This window comes from Corvus kubaryi, unplaced genomic scaffold, assembly GCF_017639235.1.
Source record: "Corvus kubaryi isolate FWS band 111438036 unplaced genomic scaffold, C.kubaryi_AGA036_p1.0 71, whole genome shotgun sequence".
Classification (NCBI taxonomy): Eukaryota; Metazoa; Chordata; class Aves; order Passeriformes; family Corvidae; genus Corvus; species Corvus kubaryi.
Window position 1 is genome coordinate 11,914,709 of NW_024582059.1, and position 16,483 is coordinate 11,931,191.

The 16,483-nt window shown below is 40.6% G+C and overlaps 1 protein-coding gene across 3 annotated transcripts in view; it reads right to left on the minus strand.

Moving 5' to 3' along the window:
• SMARCAD1 (SWI/SNF-related, matrix-associated actin-dependent regulator of chromatin, subfamily a, containing DEAD/H box 1) overlaps positions 1–16,483 on the minus strand; it is a 47,117-nt gene that overhangs the window by 14,803 nt on the left and 15,831 nt on the right. For 2 of the 3 annotated variants that reach the window (XM_042049479.1, XM_042049478.1), the window contains exons 4-9: positions 16,079–16,256; positions 13,316–13,379; positions 9,547–9,635; positions 7,512–7,601; positions 6,798–6,882; positions 4,990–5,381 (exon numbers count right to left, since the gene is read on the minus strand). In XM_042049479.1, the coding sequence (XP_041905413.1) occupies positions 4,990–5,381; positions 6,798–6,882; positions 7,512–7,601; positions 9,547–9,635; positions 13,316–13,379; positions 16,079–16,256 (898 nt within the window). Of the gene's footprint in view, positions 1–4,342; positions 4,727–4,989; positions 5,382–6,797; positions 6,883–7,511; positions 7,602–9,546; positions 9,636–13,315; positions 13,380–16,078; positions 16,257–16,483 lie in introns of those variants that run through there. The other variant, XM_042049480.1, reaches the window with a different exon arrangement.

Sequence of the window (16,483 nt, forward strand, 5' to 3'; positions counted from 1 at the left end):
AGAGGTTCTGACACCCTCCCAAGTTCACCTTTTTTCAAATGAGGCCCAAAAATGTGAGACCATCACGGAAACTGAACCCATGAGCTTCCATGGCACACCTGGAATTGCCACACCAGCATACTCTGCTTGGGCTTACTTTACACCACTTGCAAGATGATCTAGGCTCTCACTTTAATGCCTAAGGGTGAAAGGCGCAGCCTCAATCAACAAACTCCAGTCGCACTGTTAAGCAGTTTTCCTTTTCTAACCTGATGCATTTGCTGCTTCCCTTCAGCTGGCTTTGGTGCAAGGCGGTTGTGGAGTTTGGGTTTTGTGGCAGTTTGTACATGCGCAGCCAAACAAAATGAGATGACAAAAAAGCTGGAGAGCTACCCTCGCTTGAGTCTGTATCTCCTAGCTCATATACTGCTGCAGTGTACAGAATATGATGGAGAAATACATCCACCACTGACAGCTCAGTTCTCCCATTCCCCCAGAAGTGATGCGCTATGTCAGCATTTCTATGTAACACTTTCCATCAGCTTTACTTGTGTGTATTCTGTAAGAATTTCTACAGACATTGTTTAAACCACAGTCTTTAAATGCTAAACAAGACAGCTTATTTTGTGACAGAGTAATACTGTGAATGACAAAAATGAGAGGATACAGCAAATCTCACAGAGATACATATATTTTTACACTAAAAGGAAATTCAAATAGGTAACAGTTATACACCTTAAAAGTAAGAAGCTGAACAGCATTAAACCCTCTCCAGTTCCTCTCCAGCTTTTACCAGAGCCAGCAGGAAATTGCATTGGGCACACACAGCAGGCCAAGGAACAGACCACCACCCCAGACCCCAACACCCCAGCTGAGCTCCTCTGGGAGCCAGTCTTGGCTCTGCCTTCATTCCTTGGCACACACTGAACCCTGTTGGAACCCTGGGTTCTGAGAATTTCAGCCTTTCAGTGCTGAGAGGCAGTAATCCTCAGAAACACACTGTATTCGATCCAAAACCCTGGGAAAAGCTTCCTAAATTGTGTGATAACACTGAGGCTGTTGCTGTGTAATTAAAAGTTATATCACTGGGTGAAATATGTAGAAATGTAGAAAATTAGGTTTAGAGGATATAGGTAATAATAGGTTGCAATATGGAGGATTTTGGGTGTGGATTTATGTCTTCTTCTTTCTCTTTCTTCTTCATAAATCTAGGGATTATGGTATTGGTTCAGAAGTTCCGCACCACAGGACATGAGAAGTTAGTAATTGGATTGTAAGTAAAAACATATTACTTAGCATTTCATAATTGGTTAATTTAGACTTCAAAAAACCTTGGAAGTGAGAACTCATGGCCATTTTCCACCCTGCCAACTAAGAGGCACACACTGTGCAGCTGTGTTACTGATAAGATATAATAAACAACTAAGTCCGAATAAGAATTCTTGATCTCCTGCATTTAAATTCGAACTCTGAGTAAAAGAACTCGAAATACAAAAACAGAGAAAACCAATAAACCCATGCAGGTACTGCCCTTACATGACTGTGCTCTCAGCCTCTCTGCTGAGAAATGGTGCTGAGTGCTGCAGTTTCCAACACTGGTCAATGCCACAGTTTGGAAAACAGAGCACTGTTAAAATATAATTAAGCACCAACAAGATTTTAGAGGAGTGAGGACGGGGCGAAGGGCAATTGGTGCCCAGAAGTTCTTCCACCAAGGAAAGAAACCATGCTGTCTGCTGGCCCACAATGTGTGCCAGTGGGGCATCACCGGGACCTCAAAGCAAACAGGAGAGAGAGGTGAAAAGCCAACACAGGGGATTGAGGGGGGACCTCACTGCAGTTACAAGTTCCTCACAAGGGGAACTGGAGAGGCAGACACTGATCTCTTCTCTGTGGTGACCAAGGACAGGACCTGAAGGAATGGCCTGAAGCTGTGTCAGAGGAGGTTTAGGTTCGGTATCAGGAAAAGGTTCTTCACCCAGAAGGTGACTGGACACTGGAATAGGAGCCTCATGGAAGTGGTCACAGTACCAAGCCTGACAGAATTCAAGAAGCACTTGGACAATGCTCTCAGGCACACGGTTCATGGGGCTGTCCTGTGCTGGGCTACAGGAGTTGGGCTTTGATACCCTTGTGGGTTCCTTCCAACTCAGAATTTCTAATACTCTGTGAAAAGACCCACCAGGAGAGGAGGTCTCTCTTAACAGCTGTTGGTTTACTACCTCATGTCTGTCTAGAGGAGGTATAGAGCATAAAGCCAGCACAGAGCAGGCCTGCACTGAGAGAGAAAAACATGGCTGTGCCTCTTGCACAAGATCTATGTAACATAAGACAGCAGACCTAGACAATGGGAGGTGAACTTTTCTCTCCACCCTGTCCTGCAGCTTGGTCTGATCCTTTGCTTCACCTTCCCCTCCACAGATGACGACACTCTTGGAGCTCATTCCTGCCTCTCCTCCTGGATGTCACAGCCATGCTTTTCTGCTGACCATCCTTTAGTATGTCTACCACTCATCTGCTCCTCCTGTGTTCTAATGCCCAATTCCCAGCAGTGCAGGGCTGCCCCTCATGATCTCCCATCTGCCCATCACACCTCCTCTTATATCTCAGCTCCGTGCTTGGGCTTTGCAGAAGCACCTGGGCCCACCCTTCCAAAGCCTCTGCCTCAGGAAGCAGTGTGCAGTTTTAGGCTGTGAATATGACAAGCACTGAGAGAGGTGCTCTCAGAAAACACATCCCAATTTCTTTTGTTACCTACTACTTTCCCTATGCACACGACGTACTCTGGAGAGAGGGCACCAGTCCTTGCACACTGCACACCTTGCTCACTTCTCCAAGAAGACAGACACATAAAGCCTCAAGGACATATCCGAGTACTCTTTATGCAAGTTGGTGTTTGAGAGGAGGTTCTCCCAGCCAGTTGTGTCCAGCACTGAAGACTGGATAAAACTACCCTCCTGGAAAATGTACTTAATCTACAGTGTAGGCACTTCTAAACTGCCATATAAATTAATCTTTGTGAGCAAGGACAATTTCAGCTCTCTCCATTTATTTTGAGAGCCACGTCTGCTGAATTATTTTCTATGTATTTTAAACATTCCTAGATCAAGTTAAACATTTGTCTGAAATATCTACTCCAAAGAATAAGTATTTCCAAGTGTTCTTATTAACCTTATGAGCTTATGAAATTAATTTAAATCCTCTTGGAAACAAAATAGCTTAGTCCGACTTAAAAAGATTGTCTAGAATAAAAAAAAAAAGGCATTCTCATTTGTGTTTTCCTGGAATAAAACAGTCAATTTACAAAACAGCAGGCTTTAGTTTTAATCTCAGGCTTAGAGTCTTAATATCTTCCTCAATTCTAATAATGAACAAGTGGTAACAACTTGTAGTGCTTTACATTGTGTTACACAAGATACCATTACAGTAAAAAGAGACCTTAAAACTAAGCCAATTTCTTTAATGCTGTAACTGAATCAGCTCTCTCCATTATTCTAACCACTCTTATTAATTGGTAGGAGAAACACTGGATTACTGAGCTACTGGATCTTTATAAACAATTAAAGCCACACTGATACAAAACATCTGCTAAAATCTGCTGCAAATCACTTCTATTCTGGGCAAGTATTCACAATACTACATGAACATGTGGCTGCTGACAGCAGCAATCTTCATGAAAGACAAATTTTGAATTCAAACAGGCCCATGCAGCTTTTTTTTTTTTCAACTGTAAAATATTTTACACAGAGAAGAGCAGAAGAGCCCTGTAGCAAATACTTCTGCAAAGAATTAAGCTCAGGCAAAATCCAACAAGTTTAGAAAGGAATAGCTGCACGACAGATGTTCTGTGAGACGCCAAAGGCTTGGGGCAAAACGGATTTCTTTTGCAGCATACCTGTACCTTGTATTTTTTTGAAGTATCGTCCTCTTGTCTCGCCCCCCCCCCCCACCTTGCAACAAAACAAAGATCATTTTGTTTTCCTTAAAATTCTTTTTTGTATCCCTTACTGTTTTGTGGTAAAATATTTCACACACAGGATAATAAATGTTATTGTTTTACACATATTGAAGAAGTTCTTGCATATGTCAGTGGGGGGGGGGTGTTTCAGAATGCACACTGATAAAAAAACACCAATTACTTTGTAAAAAGGCCTATGCACAGTTACTGCTCTAAAATCCAAAGCACTAATAAATTAAATCAAGACAATCTGCTGTAATGCACTTCAAATTTCTTACCAGCACATTGCTCTTAGCAGGTTTGATGTCTTGCAGTTAACTGAAACTGTATGAATGTGAAGTCTACAAAAAAGCTGTGGTAAACATCTGAAAGTAACAACGCAGCGACAGTAGATAATGTACTTACCCACAGATATCCTTGTCCCTTCTGTGGTGGATTGTGGCTTAGCCTTCTGCTGCTTTACCTTTCATTAACAAAAACACAGCAGCTCACTCCACTAAAAATGGCTGCATTGCTTAGCTAGCAAAACCATGCTAGACACTAAGCTGCAGTAGAATAAAGGCACAAAAGAAGAAGAAAAAAAAAAGAGAACGACCATTTCTTGCCTGAAACTGAAAATATCCATGCTGGCTTCTTCAATCATGGAGCTATCCTGGAAGCTGCTGCTGCTACACAAGCGTCTGCAGTAAAGGTCCTGCCACGTTCTGCCCTCCTGCATGTGTTTTCAGCTACAAGAGCTCAGAACAGGCTAGCAAACACCTCCTTCTTAAGTGAAAGCTCCAATTTCTCCTTCTGCTGTGAAATCAACCAACTTTCTATGCTTACAGAGTGAGTGACAGTAATGTCAGCCAATCAGCTTGAGTTTTCCAGAAAAATCACCCCTTAATTCATTCAAAATCAGGTCATATGACACTATTTGAAACGCTATTGGCTTAGGAGGAACATAGCATTTTAGCCTAATGAGGATAAGGCCACCCATCTAAGCCTCTCTAGGCTGAAGCCACCTTGACTCTAGGCAGGCTGGGGATAGGAAAGGAAGAATGCAGACCTACCAGAGCCTCCCAGCTGTTAAAGGGCCGGAGTGCTATTATCTTCTGAGCCTTTTTCTGAGAACACTGGGGAATCAGAGTCAGTTCGCTCAGGGAAGCATCCTGCAGGAAGCTGAGGATTTTCGCTTTGTAGCCATCCTCCATCACTTCATCGCCGCTGCTGTAGTCCTCATCCAGGGAGCTGCCGCCATCTTCGGAAGCGGACTCGTCCTCCATGTGTTCTGTTTCTCTTTTAGCGCTCCAAATGCTCCTTTTGCCTTTGTCCTTTTTCTGAAAGCCGTTCTGCTCTTTCTCAGAAAATTTCTGCTTTGTCTTCTCTTTACTCTCATCACTTTGGCTCTCGGTGGAGGCTTCACTCCAGTCAACAACTTTCCTTTTGGGAGGAAATTCTATGCCTATGCACGCAACACAGAAGGCAACAAGTCAATGCGTATTGGTTAAGGGCTGGTGCAAACACAAGTTGCTCTTCCAAAATAAAACCTAGAGATCTGTAAAACACAGTTCTAGTATTTAATACACAAAAACTCAACAGCAGGTGTTATGAAAAGAAAAGCAAATCTGTATAAAACATGTAAATAGCTCCAACTGTGAGTGTAGGATAAGAAAAGCTAATTTGTATAATGCTCAAATAGGAGAAGGTTTTAAGTATCTTAAAACAGAGATGATGAACATAATGTAATATTTGTGAGCTACAGAAGCTCTGAGGTAAGAGCAAACTGTTAAGAACTCTGATGTATCCTTAAGATGAGATACTGGTCCCACTGCACTTGACTGCAGAGACGTTAATTCTGCTGATTTGAGAAAACAATCCTTTTTTTCACCAAGAAAATGATCTATTTTTTCCTTTTTAATGCATTATAGTACAGTATTAGAGATGGGACAACGAAAACACGCACTTGTTAAAAAAACTCAAAGAATGAGGCATCTCCAACCAAAATAACTCAGCTGTCAGAACAGCTGAAACAAAAGTTATTTAACAAAGCACAAGCAAGTCGTTTTCAAAAGTGCCTTGCATGGGTTTTGATTCCCTCACTGGAAGACAGCACTTGCAGTGTAGAAGTTTCTCTTCTGCCCAGTCCCAGCTTGCTACTGACTGAATCCAACCCTGACATCTGCCTTCTCAGAAGCAGCAGTAAGGACTCAACTTCCTGAGTACTGATAGCTCTCTCCACTTGTAAATAACTCAATTAAGAACTCTGCCCTATCCCAAGAACACTTAAATAGCTGATACAGAAAAGCATGCACATATCTGACAGCTGTGTAACACACTGAAAAGTAATCACTGGGTTTGCTCCCTGCCACATTTGAAGTACTGGTATTTACGGATGGGTTGCATAATTCAAGGCCTATTTCTAGTATGTTTCTCTCCTAGAATACATTTTACAAGGACAAAATAGCATATATCACTTGTTACCTATGCAGTTATCTGCAATTACTGGTTTAGAAACCAGCAATTTACAAATTAGTCCAGTTAAAAAACAAGCTTATTTTTAAACAAGCAGGAAGGGAGCAGGTATCAGCTTTGACATTTATCAAAATATATTTTAAGATATACCCATAGGTAATTAAAACTTTTTATGCCTACCTGTATTAGCAGGATAAAGAGATTTATCCCTACTTACAGAGCAAAAGATAAAAATACAGACAAATTTATTTTCCTTCTTTTATCCTCCCTGTAATACTAATTTCAAGTACAAGTGCAAGTTTCTAGGCATGTTGCTGTCAGGACTGTCATTGCTGGACATTCAAAAGTATTTGTATCACAAGTCTGTTTTGTCTCAGGATAAAATGAATTATAAATCTGTCTTTACCCTCCTCATCGTCTGCAAATATTTTCAGGGCTTCCAGTGCATCATGAAACACCCAGTTATGTTCCTGAAGTACCTCTCTCAGCTCCTAGTGAAAAATAAGACATTTGGCATTGTGGTGAGATAAGCACAAGCTAAATTACTGTGCCTAATAACACCAGGCAAAGAAAACCCCTGAATTTCAAAATCAGGCGATTCAAAATAAAGGAAATCAAAAGGAGAAAACCCTTCAGTTAATCTTTACACACTCAGTTTAGGCAGAGCTGCGCTCCACTTTTGAGAAGTGTAAGAACACACGTGAACAGGCTTTGCTTCCAACAGTTTAAAGCTCAGTACTTGATGAGCAGTCGCTGAGAATCATCAGATACTAAACTAAAACAAAGTGAATGATACATTTAGCAGTCTGGGGGAGAAGAGTGAGAGAGGGAGGGATCACTTCCCCTTGCATTATTATAAAAAGTCATCAAATTTGACTATGCTAGGCCTGTCATAGGGCCAGAAATGTAGGAAGAGAAGTTCTGTATAGTCCTAACCACATCCCACTGCTCTCAGTTCAGGAAAAGCTACATTCTAAAAGGAGGAACAGCAAAAACCTTCCTACCCTGGGCTCTTTCCAAAATTGCTGCTGGTAAAAGAAGTGTTTCATATGGACTATCAACAGCTGCAGTTTTCTTAAGAAGTCAAAACCTGATGTGCCATAGGGATACATCAGCTCACCTCCTTATCCAATCCAGGGAATGTACCTTGCAACTTCTTCACAAGCATCTCTTGCCTCTCCCATTGTCTTTTGGGTTCTGAGTCATCCAGCTATGTTAAAGAAAGGTAGGTTCAATATAAAATACAACTACAGAAACAGAAGAAAACCTCATCAATATTGCTTATCCTTTAAAGAGCTACTCTAAATGACAAAAGCACATAAGACAAATTCAAGTTGAAGTGATTCCTCATACATAGTCAATGATCAAAGAAAGACCAAAACTGTCATAAACATAGAAAATGCCTTCCATCACAAAAACTGGAACGCTTTGCTTGATAAGCATACACAGTGCCAAGTCCTATACCAAAAGACAGTTAATTTAGAACGGTCTAGTTTATATTGCTTTAAAATCAAAAATTGTTAGTAATTCTAGATGATTTTAAGGCAGAAGAAGTCAAGGTTAGCAATCAGATTAGATTACTAAGCACGCACTGTTTAACCCACCAAAGCCTATGAACATGTCAAATGGTGTGCTTATATTAAGATTGATGGGTTAAAAAATCCCCAAATATTATGTCACAGCATCATGGAGTCACATCAAAGACTGGTAAAACTTTTCATCAACAATAGCTTCACTAACAGCTACTATCAGCCTGCAAAATGGAAGTTAACAAGTGCCAAAACTTCCACAGGCCACAAGCTGCTCTGCTTTGTGCTCACCACACCAGTGACAGTGTGGTGTGTTTTATCAGAAAATCCAGTTTCTTCCTAGAGCTTTGAATGCAAAGTGGTTACAGAGCTACTTGTCTACAGCAGAGATACCAACAGGCTGGATCAATGTTTACTTTGCGGAAGGAGCACAAACCAGATCACTCAGAGGCACTCTGAGTAACAGAGGACATCATTCCTCTCCTCAGTGAGCCTACAGTGTCACTAAGACAGCAGCTACAGTCCACAGAATAGCTGCCCAAGTATGCTCTGGTCTTGAGAACCAGAGGGAAAAGCAAGACTAAAAAAAAACCCTGCAAGTTCTCACTATAGTTCTCTATAATGAGTTCTAAAAACCCATGTTCCACATTTGTTTTTTCCAATTCTTCCCCTCTTAATTGTAATGAAACTCTCAAGAACAGAAAACAGGTTGATACATGAAACCAGGTCCAGTGAAGCATTGTTTGCTAGGCTGGCTGGTTAAAAATTCACTAAAGTCTCCTTTCATAACCAAACCCAGGGTTTTGGTGAGGAGAAACACAAGCCCAACTCAAATCTCTCTTTCAGGAAGAAGGGGACTAAACTAAAAGAGTAGTAGTCTTTTTGCTTTAATGGAAAACCGTGTTTTCTTTATTTGGTTCTGTCTGAGGACAACATTAGCCTAAATTTCAACACAGTCACCCTCCTTCATGCAGCCTCCAGCACTTATGCAGAATTTCCTTTCTCTACATAAGTGGCTATCAAGGATGCCTGCTGGGATGCCTGGGAGATGGCCTCATGACAGCACTGTAGGACTGTGCAAATCTGCCAAATACCATCCTGAATAGCCCAGGATCATGACACAGTTCCCATTTATTAGCAGAGGTCAAAGTAGTCAGTCCTTTAAATGTAACCAATTCATTATTTTTAAAGATTTTTTTAAGTCATAGTTTCAAATATATAAGCAACATTACTTCTATAACAAAGAATAGCAGTAGCAAGATATTAACTTCATGTGCTTGAGGAAATACAAGGAATGACCTGAGGAGGCAAAGCGATCCAAAGCCTGTAATTCCCACTGATGTTCACAAAAACTGAATGGTACTCAGAGCCTCACATACTGCTGCCTGCCTTCAACCACTTCCCCAAAGCAGTGAACTGGCTGGTGTGATACAAATCCACAAGCACTAAAGAACAAAGCAGGTAATTCCATTCAAAATACCGACAACAAAAAAAGTACAAAAAATCTCATTCAGATGGCAAGGTCTGATTTAACTGGATTTTCTGATAAAACACATCACTGTCACTGACCAAGTCAGGTAATTCAGTTTATTTTACAATGCATAAAGAGAAAAACACAGTACTTACATAACTAGCTTTTGACTTTTTTGCAACTTGCTGATTTTTGGTTTTGCAATTTGTGGGAGAATCTCTTAGTTTCCTTTTAGCAGAGGCAGCTTCAAAAAGAAGTGAGATGGAAGAGAAGATTTAGCTCCTTTTGTTATGTTCACCCCATAACAGCAGGATATTTCAATAACCACACCAATCTAGTAGCTACTCGTTACCTGCACAGTGTTTACCAGTCTCCATAACAGTTTCCTACCACAGACCACAGATACACTGAAACTTGAAACAAAGCAGCTGCTTGAATGTACAGGTTTATTTATCTCTAAGTTTTCTTTAGCAGTCTGGCAATTAAGCAAGTAATTACCTCACATATAACAATGGAAATAGCATTTTATTATTCTTTTTTCATAACTAACTGCAACATGCTTTTACACACAAGTTGCATAAAGGTGTATCTGTCTCTGTTTTTATTCAAGCTGGTATTTCTCCCAGGCTGAACCCCATCTGTGTGCTGGAATATGTACATCACTGCCGATCTGGAAAGGCTGATGACTGATTTCTGGCTCAGATGCACACTGGAGCAGTTACCAAATGCTTTTCAACATTAAATCCAGACGTCTGAAAGAAAACTATGCATATTAAGTCTGTGATAACCTTATCACTTACAAATAGTCCACATGAGCCGTAACTTTCTGACTATCTTGAGCCCTGGTGATTGTCAGGAGATTATCATCTCAGCATTAAGGCCTGCCCAGCCAGGTGCACTTTCAGACTGCTGCTGTGCACAGCTCATGAAGGCAAGAACATGTTACCAGTATTTCTGCACACCAGCTTGGCTTGAAGCAGCATTATCAGAACAAATTATTGTGACAATTCCTAGTCCATGATCTGAAATAGTACTGGAAGTTAAAGCTTTTCTGGAACAGTAAGTGTCTGCAGAGCTTTGGGGTCTGATACCAGTATCTCCAGCCAACCTACCCCCCCAGCCTACCCTGGGAGACCAGTGAATAAGCACACTCAGACACACACAAAGCACACCTGCTTTCCAGTCCAGAAGACTGTCTGGATGATCAAAATAGTTTTAGCTCTGGAACATTAAATAGCTGTACTTTTGCACAAAGAGATATTTTGTGTGGAAATACTTCCAAATAAATTTTCTACTCTAGTCATTCACTCTGACATCAGAGAAGTGACATATAAATACTGAAAAAAAAATTATTAAAACATCCCAAAGAAAATTAAAGTACTAGCAACTCATCCTCAAATTAAGGATCTAGTAAGAGATACTAGAAAACATTGTCAAGATTTTTCCAAAGTCCAGCTATTGATAAATACATATATATAGGTAAAAATATCATAGAATCCTAGAATGGTTTGGGTTGGAAGGGACATTAAAGATCACCTAGTTCCAAAGCCCTGCTGTAATCAGGGACACCTTCCATTAGATCAGGTTGCTCAGAGCCGCATCCAACCTGGCCTTGAACACCTCCAGGAATGGGGCATCCACAACTTCTCTGGGCAACCTGTTGAGTGCCTCACCACCCTCACAGTAAAGAACTTCTTCCTGATCTCTAATCTAAATCTACCCTCTCAATTTGAAGCCATTCCCCCTTTTTCTGTCACTACATGCTCTTGTAAATAGTCCCTCTCCATCTTTCTTGCTCAAAAAGCATTGAATATCAGACAGATTTACATGAGGCTTCAGCTCAGAAGCACCTCCACTGCCTTCATGGTTTTTCAAGATGGACAGCAAACAACCCCAGAAACAAATCACAAGCAACAGGTATTACTGCAGCTTCTCATCTTTCACTCAGACACGTATTTTCAATGTGTCACACCTAATCTTCATACCTTTAAAAAACTGGCACTGTTTCTTGTTTTAGCGCTATACAACTGTTGAATTCAAGCTATAAATACAAGTTTTTTGTCATTTTGAAAGGACAGAAAAATTCAAGGATATCATGGTCACACTTTTTCCACAAAGCCGTATCTTGCCTTGACCTCTCACTGTCAACATTTCACAACATGTAAAGCATATCTCAAATTGACACACATAAAGCAGATGTTCAGTAGTGTCTCCATTTTTAAAAAATGTGTCCAAAATGAGGTGATTTATACCATCACTGTCAGGCACGCTTACTCCTAACTAAATATTTTATACAACAGCTGTGATTAGTGAGAATTTTGCTGCCAAGAAGATTCTTCTGTGGGCTCATATTGAAAGGATGTGTAACAACATTCTTAGATCAACACAAAAATGGCCAAAAGGCAGGACCCACATACCAGAAATCAAAGTGATTTAGTTCAAACACTGTGAACGGCAACAAAGTTTAAGGATATATAGGAGCTTAATTTGGTTTAATATTAATCGAAACACTTGAAAAATAATCAGTCTTCCAGGAACAGCAGCATGCAGTGTATTTCTCAAAACATGCCAGCCTTGTTTCCTATTGCCAGCATACAAGAATTTCCACCTATAGAATCTGACCATGCACACAGTGATAAACTCAAAAATAGTTTGCTTGGTTAAAAAAACCCCATCAAACAACACAAAACACAATAGCATCCCTTCATTCAAATTAGCCTGAATGTTCTTAAAGCTTCTTAGAAATTGTTAAAAATCTTTGCACTTTTTATAAAAAATAAGAAAATTAAAATATGGTAAGTACAACAGGGGGAATTAAATAAGCAAAAAATTTTGTACTTTAAACATAGGAGTAAAACAGTTCTCCCTCAGCATATGCTTCCACGACACATTGGAACATACGCTTCCTCCTAGACATACTGCTTCCAAATCCATAGGATACTGCATGAAAAGATGCATGAAGCACTCAGAACAACTAAATAATCAAGAGTGATCATAAATAGCTTTTTCCATAATTTCCATTAAGATCTCTCAAGAAAACCATGACTGAACAATAAAAACAACTGAACTATAAACAGATGGTTGATCTGCTTTCTATAATACCAACATTCCACTCTTTCCTGACCAACTCCAACAAATCAAAAATATATTAATATTAGACAAGACTTAACCCCAGACTTGAGTGATGTCAAGAAACAAACCCAAAGCCCAAGAATTATGACCCTTTTACATGTCTAACGCTTACAACACACTCCCATAAAATGTGCTGGGTTTTTTGTTTTGCTTTGTTCTGGTAACAGTATGAGACGGCATAAATTGAGGTACAGAACAGACACCCCTAAATAGGCCCTGAGGGTTCAAAAGCATGGTTTGGGTGATGCTTTGCTAGAGAACCAGGGGGATCTGTCTAATGTTTAAGACTAACAGTTCTTGTTCAGAATTACAAGCAAGTCTTGAAAACAACCTGAACAAAAAACTGTGACAGGCCTTGATACAAACAATAGCTACGTAGTAAGGGCTACATACTCCAGTATATTTTTTCCATACTACCAGACTGTTCACCTAGAACACTTATTATTACTACTGCTAACCCATTACTATCTGCTTCAAGTTCTGGGCAAAGAAGCAACCAGCAAGAACAGGAATCACTTAAGAACCCACATGCAAAGCAATCCTGAGCTTCACAGAACAAATTTCCCTTTTTTGTTTGATTTATGGATTTTGCTCCACATCCTCTTTTCGTCTTTCTCCCTGCAAAGCCAGTAAATTCAGTTTTGTGTTACTACAACAAACAAACAATACTGTAACGTTGAGCACAAGCTTTACCACTTTTTAAATACCTCCCAACCAATTTCACTGAGTTAGCTACAGCATCTGAAGTTTGGATTTTGCTTTTGTTTGGTGGGGGTTTTTTGTTAAACATACCTTTGTCATTGAGCTTCAAACCAGCAGCTACTGCTTCATCCATTGTGCACGCCGATTCTATCAGCTGCAAAACAAAAAAAGGCAGCTGCTAAGTGGAGAAATGTAATCCAGCTGAACAGAAGACATGATGGATCAGTGGTGACTGAAAAACATTTTAAAAAAAACCCCAAATATATATGTATTATAAAATCCAAGAGCAAAATCAAGAGGTACCAAATTAGCAGGACTGATCACACAAGCTGTATTTGGAAACACTTTAAAACACATGCTGGAAACATTTTTAATACAATGCCATTTATCATTGCTTTCTTCCCTACTTCACAAACATAACCGCCAGATTTACTTAAAAAAAGCCCACAAAAAAATGAAGTTATGAGGAATCCTGATTCCCAAGTATCAGCCCACATTTGGAAAAAACATTTTAAAATTTTGCTCTAATGGCACAATTTCCTTTTCAAAAGGCTCATGATTTTTCCTTAACAGCCTTCATCAGTTGTGTCAGGTTTGACTGGATAGCCTGTTCCAGATCCTTCATGAAGGAACAATAGATTTGCGATATTCCTTGGTCCTCCTTCAAAAATATCGCAGCTATGTAACTGCAGAAAAAAATCTACACAGCCTCCATTTCCTACAAAGTTCTGCTGATACAGGAGCTATCTTGCATTCTGCTGAAAACAAACACCATCAGCCCCACATGCTGCTCAGGGGATAAGTCACAAAACAGCAGTCAGACACACCACATAGCACTTCTAGCAAGTTACTAAGCTCCAATGAACTTTTATCAGCTTTGAATCAAATAAATTCTAGGCAGCCAAAAACTGAAAAAAAAAATACATTCTGGATATATATAAGTGTTAATTACAATGTTCAGAAGAAAAATTCAAAAATTGCTATTTGCAACTTTTGTTCTTCCCAAAATAAATGGAGCCTAAGCATAAAGCTTGATCCACTGGAAAACAAAACACCCAGCAAGAGCACCAGTAAAACGTCTGTATTTCTTCAATGCCACTTCAACAACCAGGAAACTTTACAGGTGAATTTAAACACATTTAGCTTTATAAACTAAAGCTAGTGAAAACCTAATTACGTACTAACATTGAAAAGTAACCTTGTTAAAAATACCTTGCACTGTACTAAAGGTATTTTACTGTAATAAGCTACCATATCTCACTGTACACTGGACAATGGCCAAGAGTTATTTCACACTGACATGTCAGCATAATAAGAGTACATCACAGTAAGTTCAAACCTACTCTTTGCCTCGCTGGAAGGTCTAAAGCATTTGTGTGTAAAATGTCATAAACACAAGGACGCAGAGTTTCATCTACTGGAGAAGATGGCAATGACTTCACTCATTCTGCATTTAATCAGTTAGCTCATTCCAACAACAGCAGTTACCAACAGTTATCAACTGAGACAGCCATAATTAAGCCTAAATGTCACAACAAAGAAATACTTGAAATATTTTCTATACACTGGAGCTCACTGTTGTTGAACGTACCTAAAGGTGTTTATTTAAAGTGTGTGTCTGTATATTCATTTTTATACATACCCAAGTTCCCATGTATGTGGAAATGTTACACAACTGTACTTCACCTAAAATGTTACTGTTACCCTTTTGCTATTAACAAAATAACAATTAAGAGCTGCACTGTATTTGCATGGCCAGGTTTGATAGTGGCAGGGGCCACACAGGTGGCTTCTGTGAGAAGCCACCAGAAGCTTCCCTCACATCCAAGAGAGCCAGTGCCAGTCAACTCCAAGACAGTCTTGCTGCTGGCCAAGGCTAAGTGCATCAGTGACGGTGGTAGCACCAGTAGGTAACAGTTAAGAAGGCTGGGGGGTAGGGAAATGGGGAGGAACAACACACCTGCAGCAGGAGAGAGGGAGAATCCATGAGAGCAAAACAGCCCTGCAGACACCAAGGTCAGTGAAGGAGGGGGAGGAGGTGCTCCAGGCACCAGATTCCCCTGCAGCCCGTGGTGAAGCCCATGCTGAGGCAGCTGTGCCCCTGCAGCCCATAGAGGTCCAAGGTGGAGCAGAGATGCACCTGCAGCCCACGGAAGACAGCACAGCAGAGTAGGTGCATGTCCAAAGGAGGCTGTCACCACATGGGAAGCCCCCAATGAAAGCAGGCTCCTGGTAGCACCCATAGAGAGAAGGGCTGACGTTGGGGCAGGTTTGCTTGTGACCCTGTGGAACGAACCCACAATGGAGCAGCTTGTTCCTGAGGGACTGCACACCATGGAAAGGCATCTTACTCTGGAGAAAGGGAAGGGTGTGAGGAGTCCTCCCCCTGAGGAGGGCTGATGAACTGACTGCAGTTCCCATATCCCATTCCCCTGCACCGCTGCTGTGGGGGAAAGGAGGTAGAGAAAATCACAAATATAGTTAAGCCCCAAAATAAGGGAGGGGTGGGGGGAAGGTGTTTTAAGATTTGGGTTTATTTCTCGTTACCCTACTCTGATCTAATTTGTAATAAATGACGTTTTTTCCACAAGCTGAGTCTGTGTTGCCCATGATAGTAACTGGTGAGCAATCTCTCCCTGTCTTTATCACGACCCCTGAGTCTTTCATTCTATTCTCTTCCCTGTCCAGCTGAGAAGCAGAGTGACAGAGCAGCTTTAGTGGGCACCTAGCATCCAGACAGTATTAACCCACCATAAGACTGTACCCTGTAAAGAAGCCAGAGGCTTAGAAACACTGCCTACAAAATCCTAAAAATTAATCATCAAAATAAATCAAAGAACTGAGCATTATTACTTTTAATAATTCTTGGTCACTTCTTTGGGGAAAAAGTTCCTTCATTGTTTGCAGCTTTGAGTCTCTGGTATCTTCCTCTACATCCTCCTTCACAGCTGGCTGCTGATCCCCACCATTTACAAGTGCCAGCTGGGGCAGTTCCTCTTCAGGCTGGTCATCATCATCAGACTGTTCAGAGCTACAATGTACGGGGGAAGAAAAAAAGAATTAAAATTTATTTGTTTTACTCTACCAGAACATTGTTGTAAACTAAACCCAACAGGATTGCATAAAATGCCTTTAGATGCATTCAGTAACACTGAATCAACTTGTATCCAAGGGATACCTCTATTCAGGACAAAGTCAGGCATGTATTAAGTTGTCTTGGGGTGACCTTATGATGTGTATCCCATATCGCTGCCTATG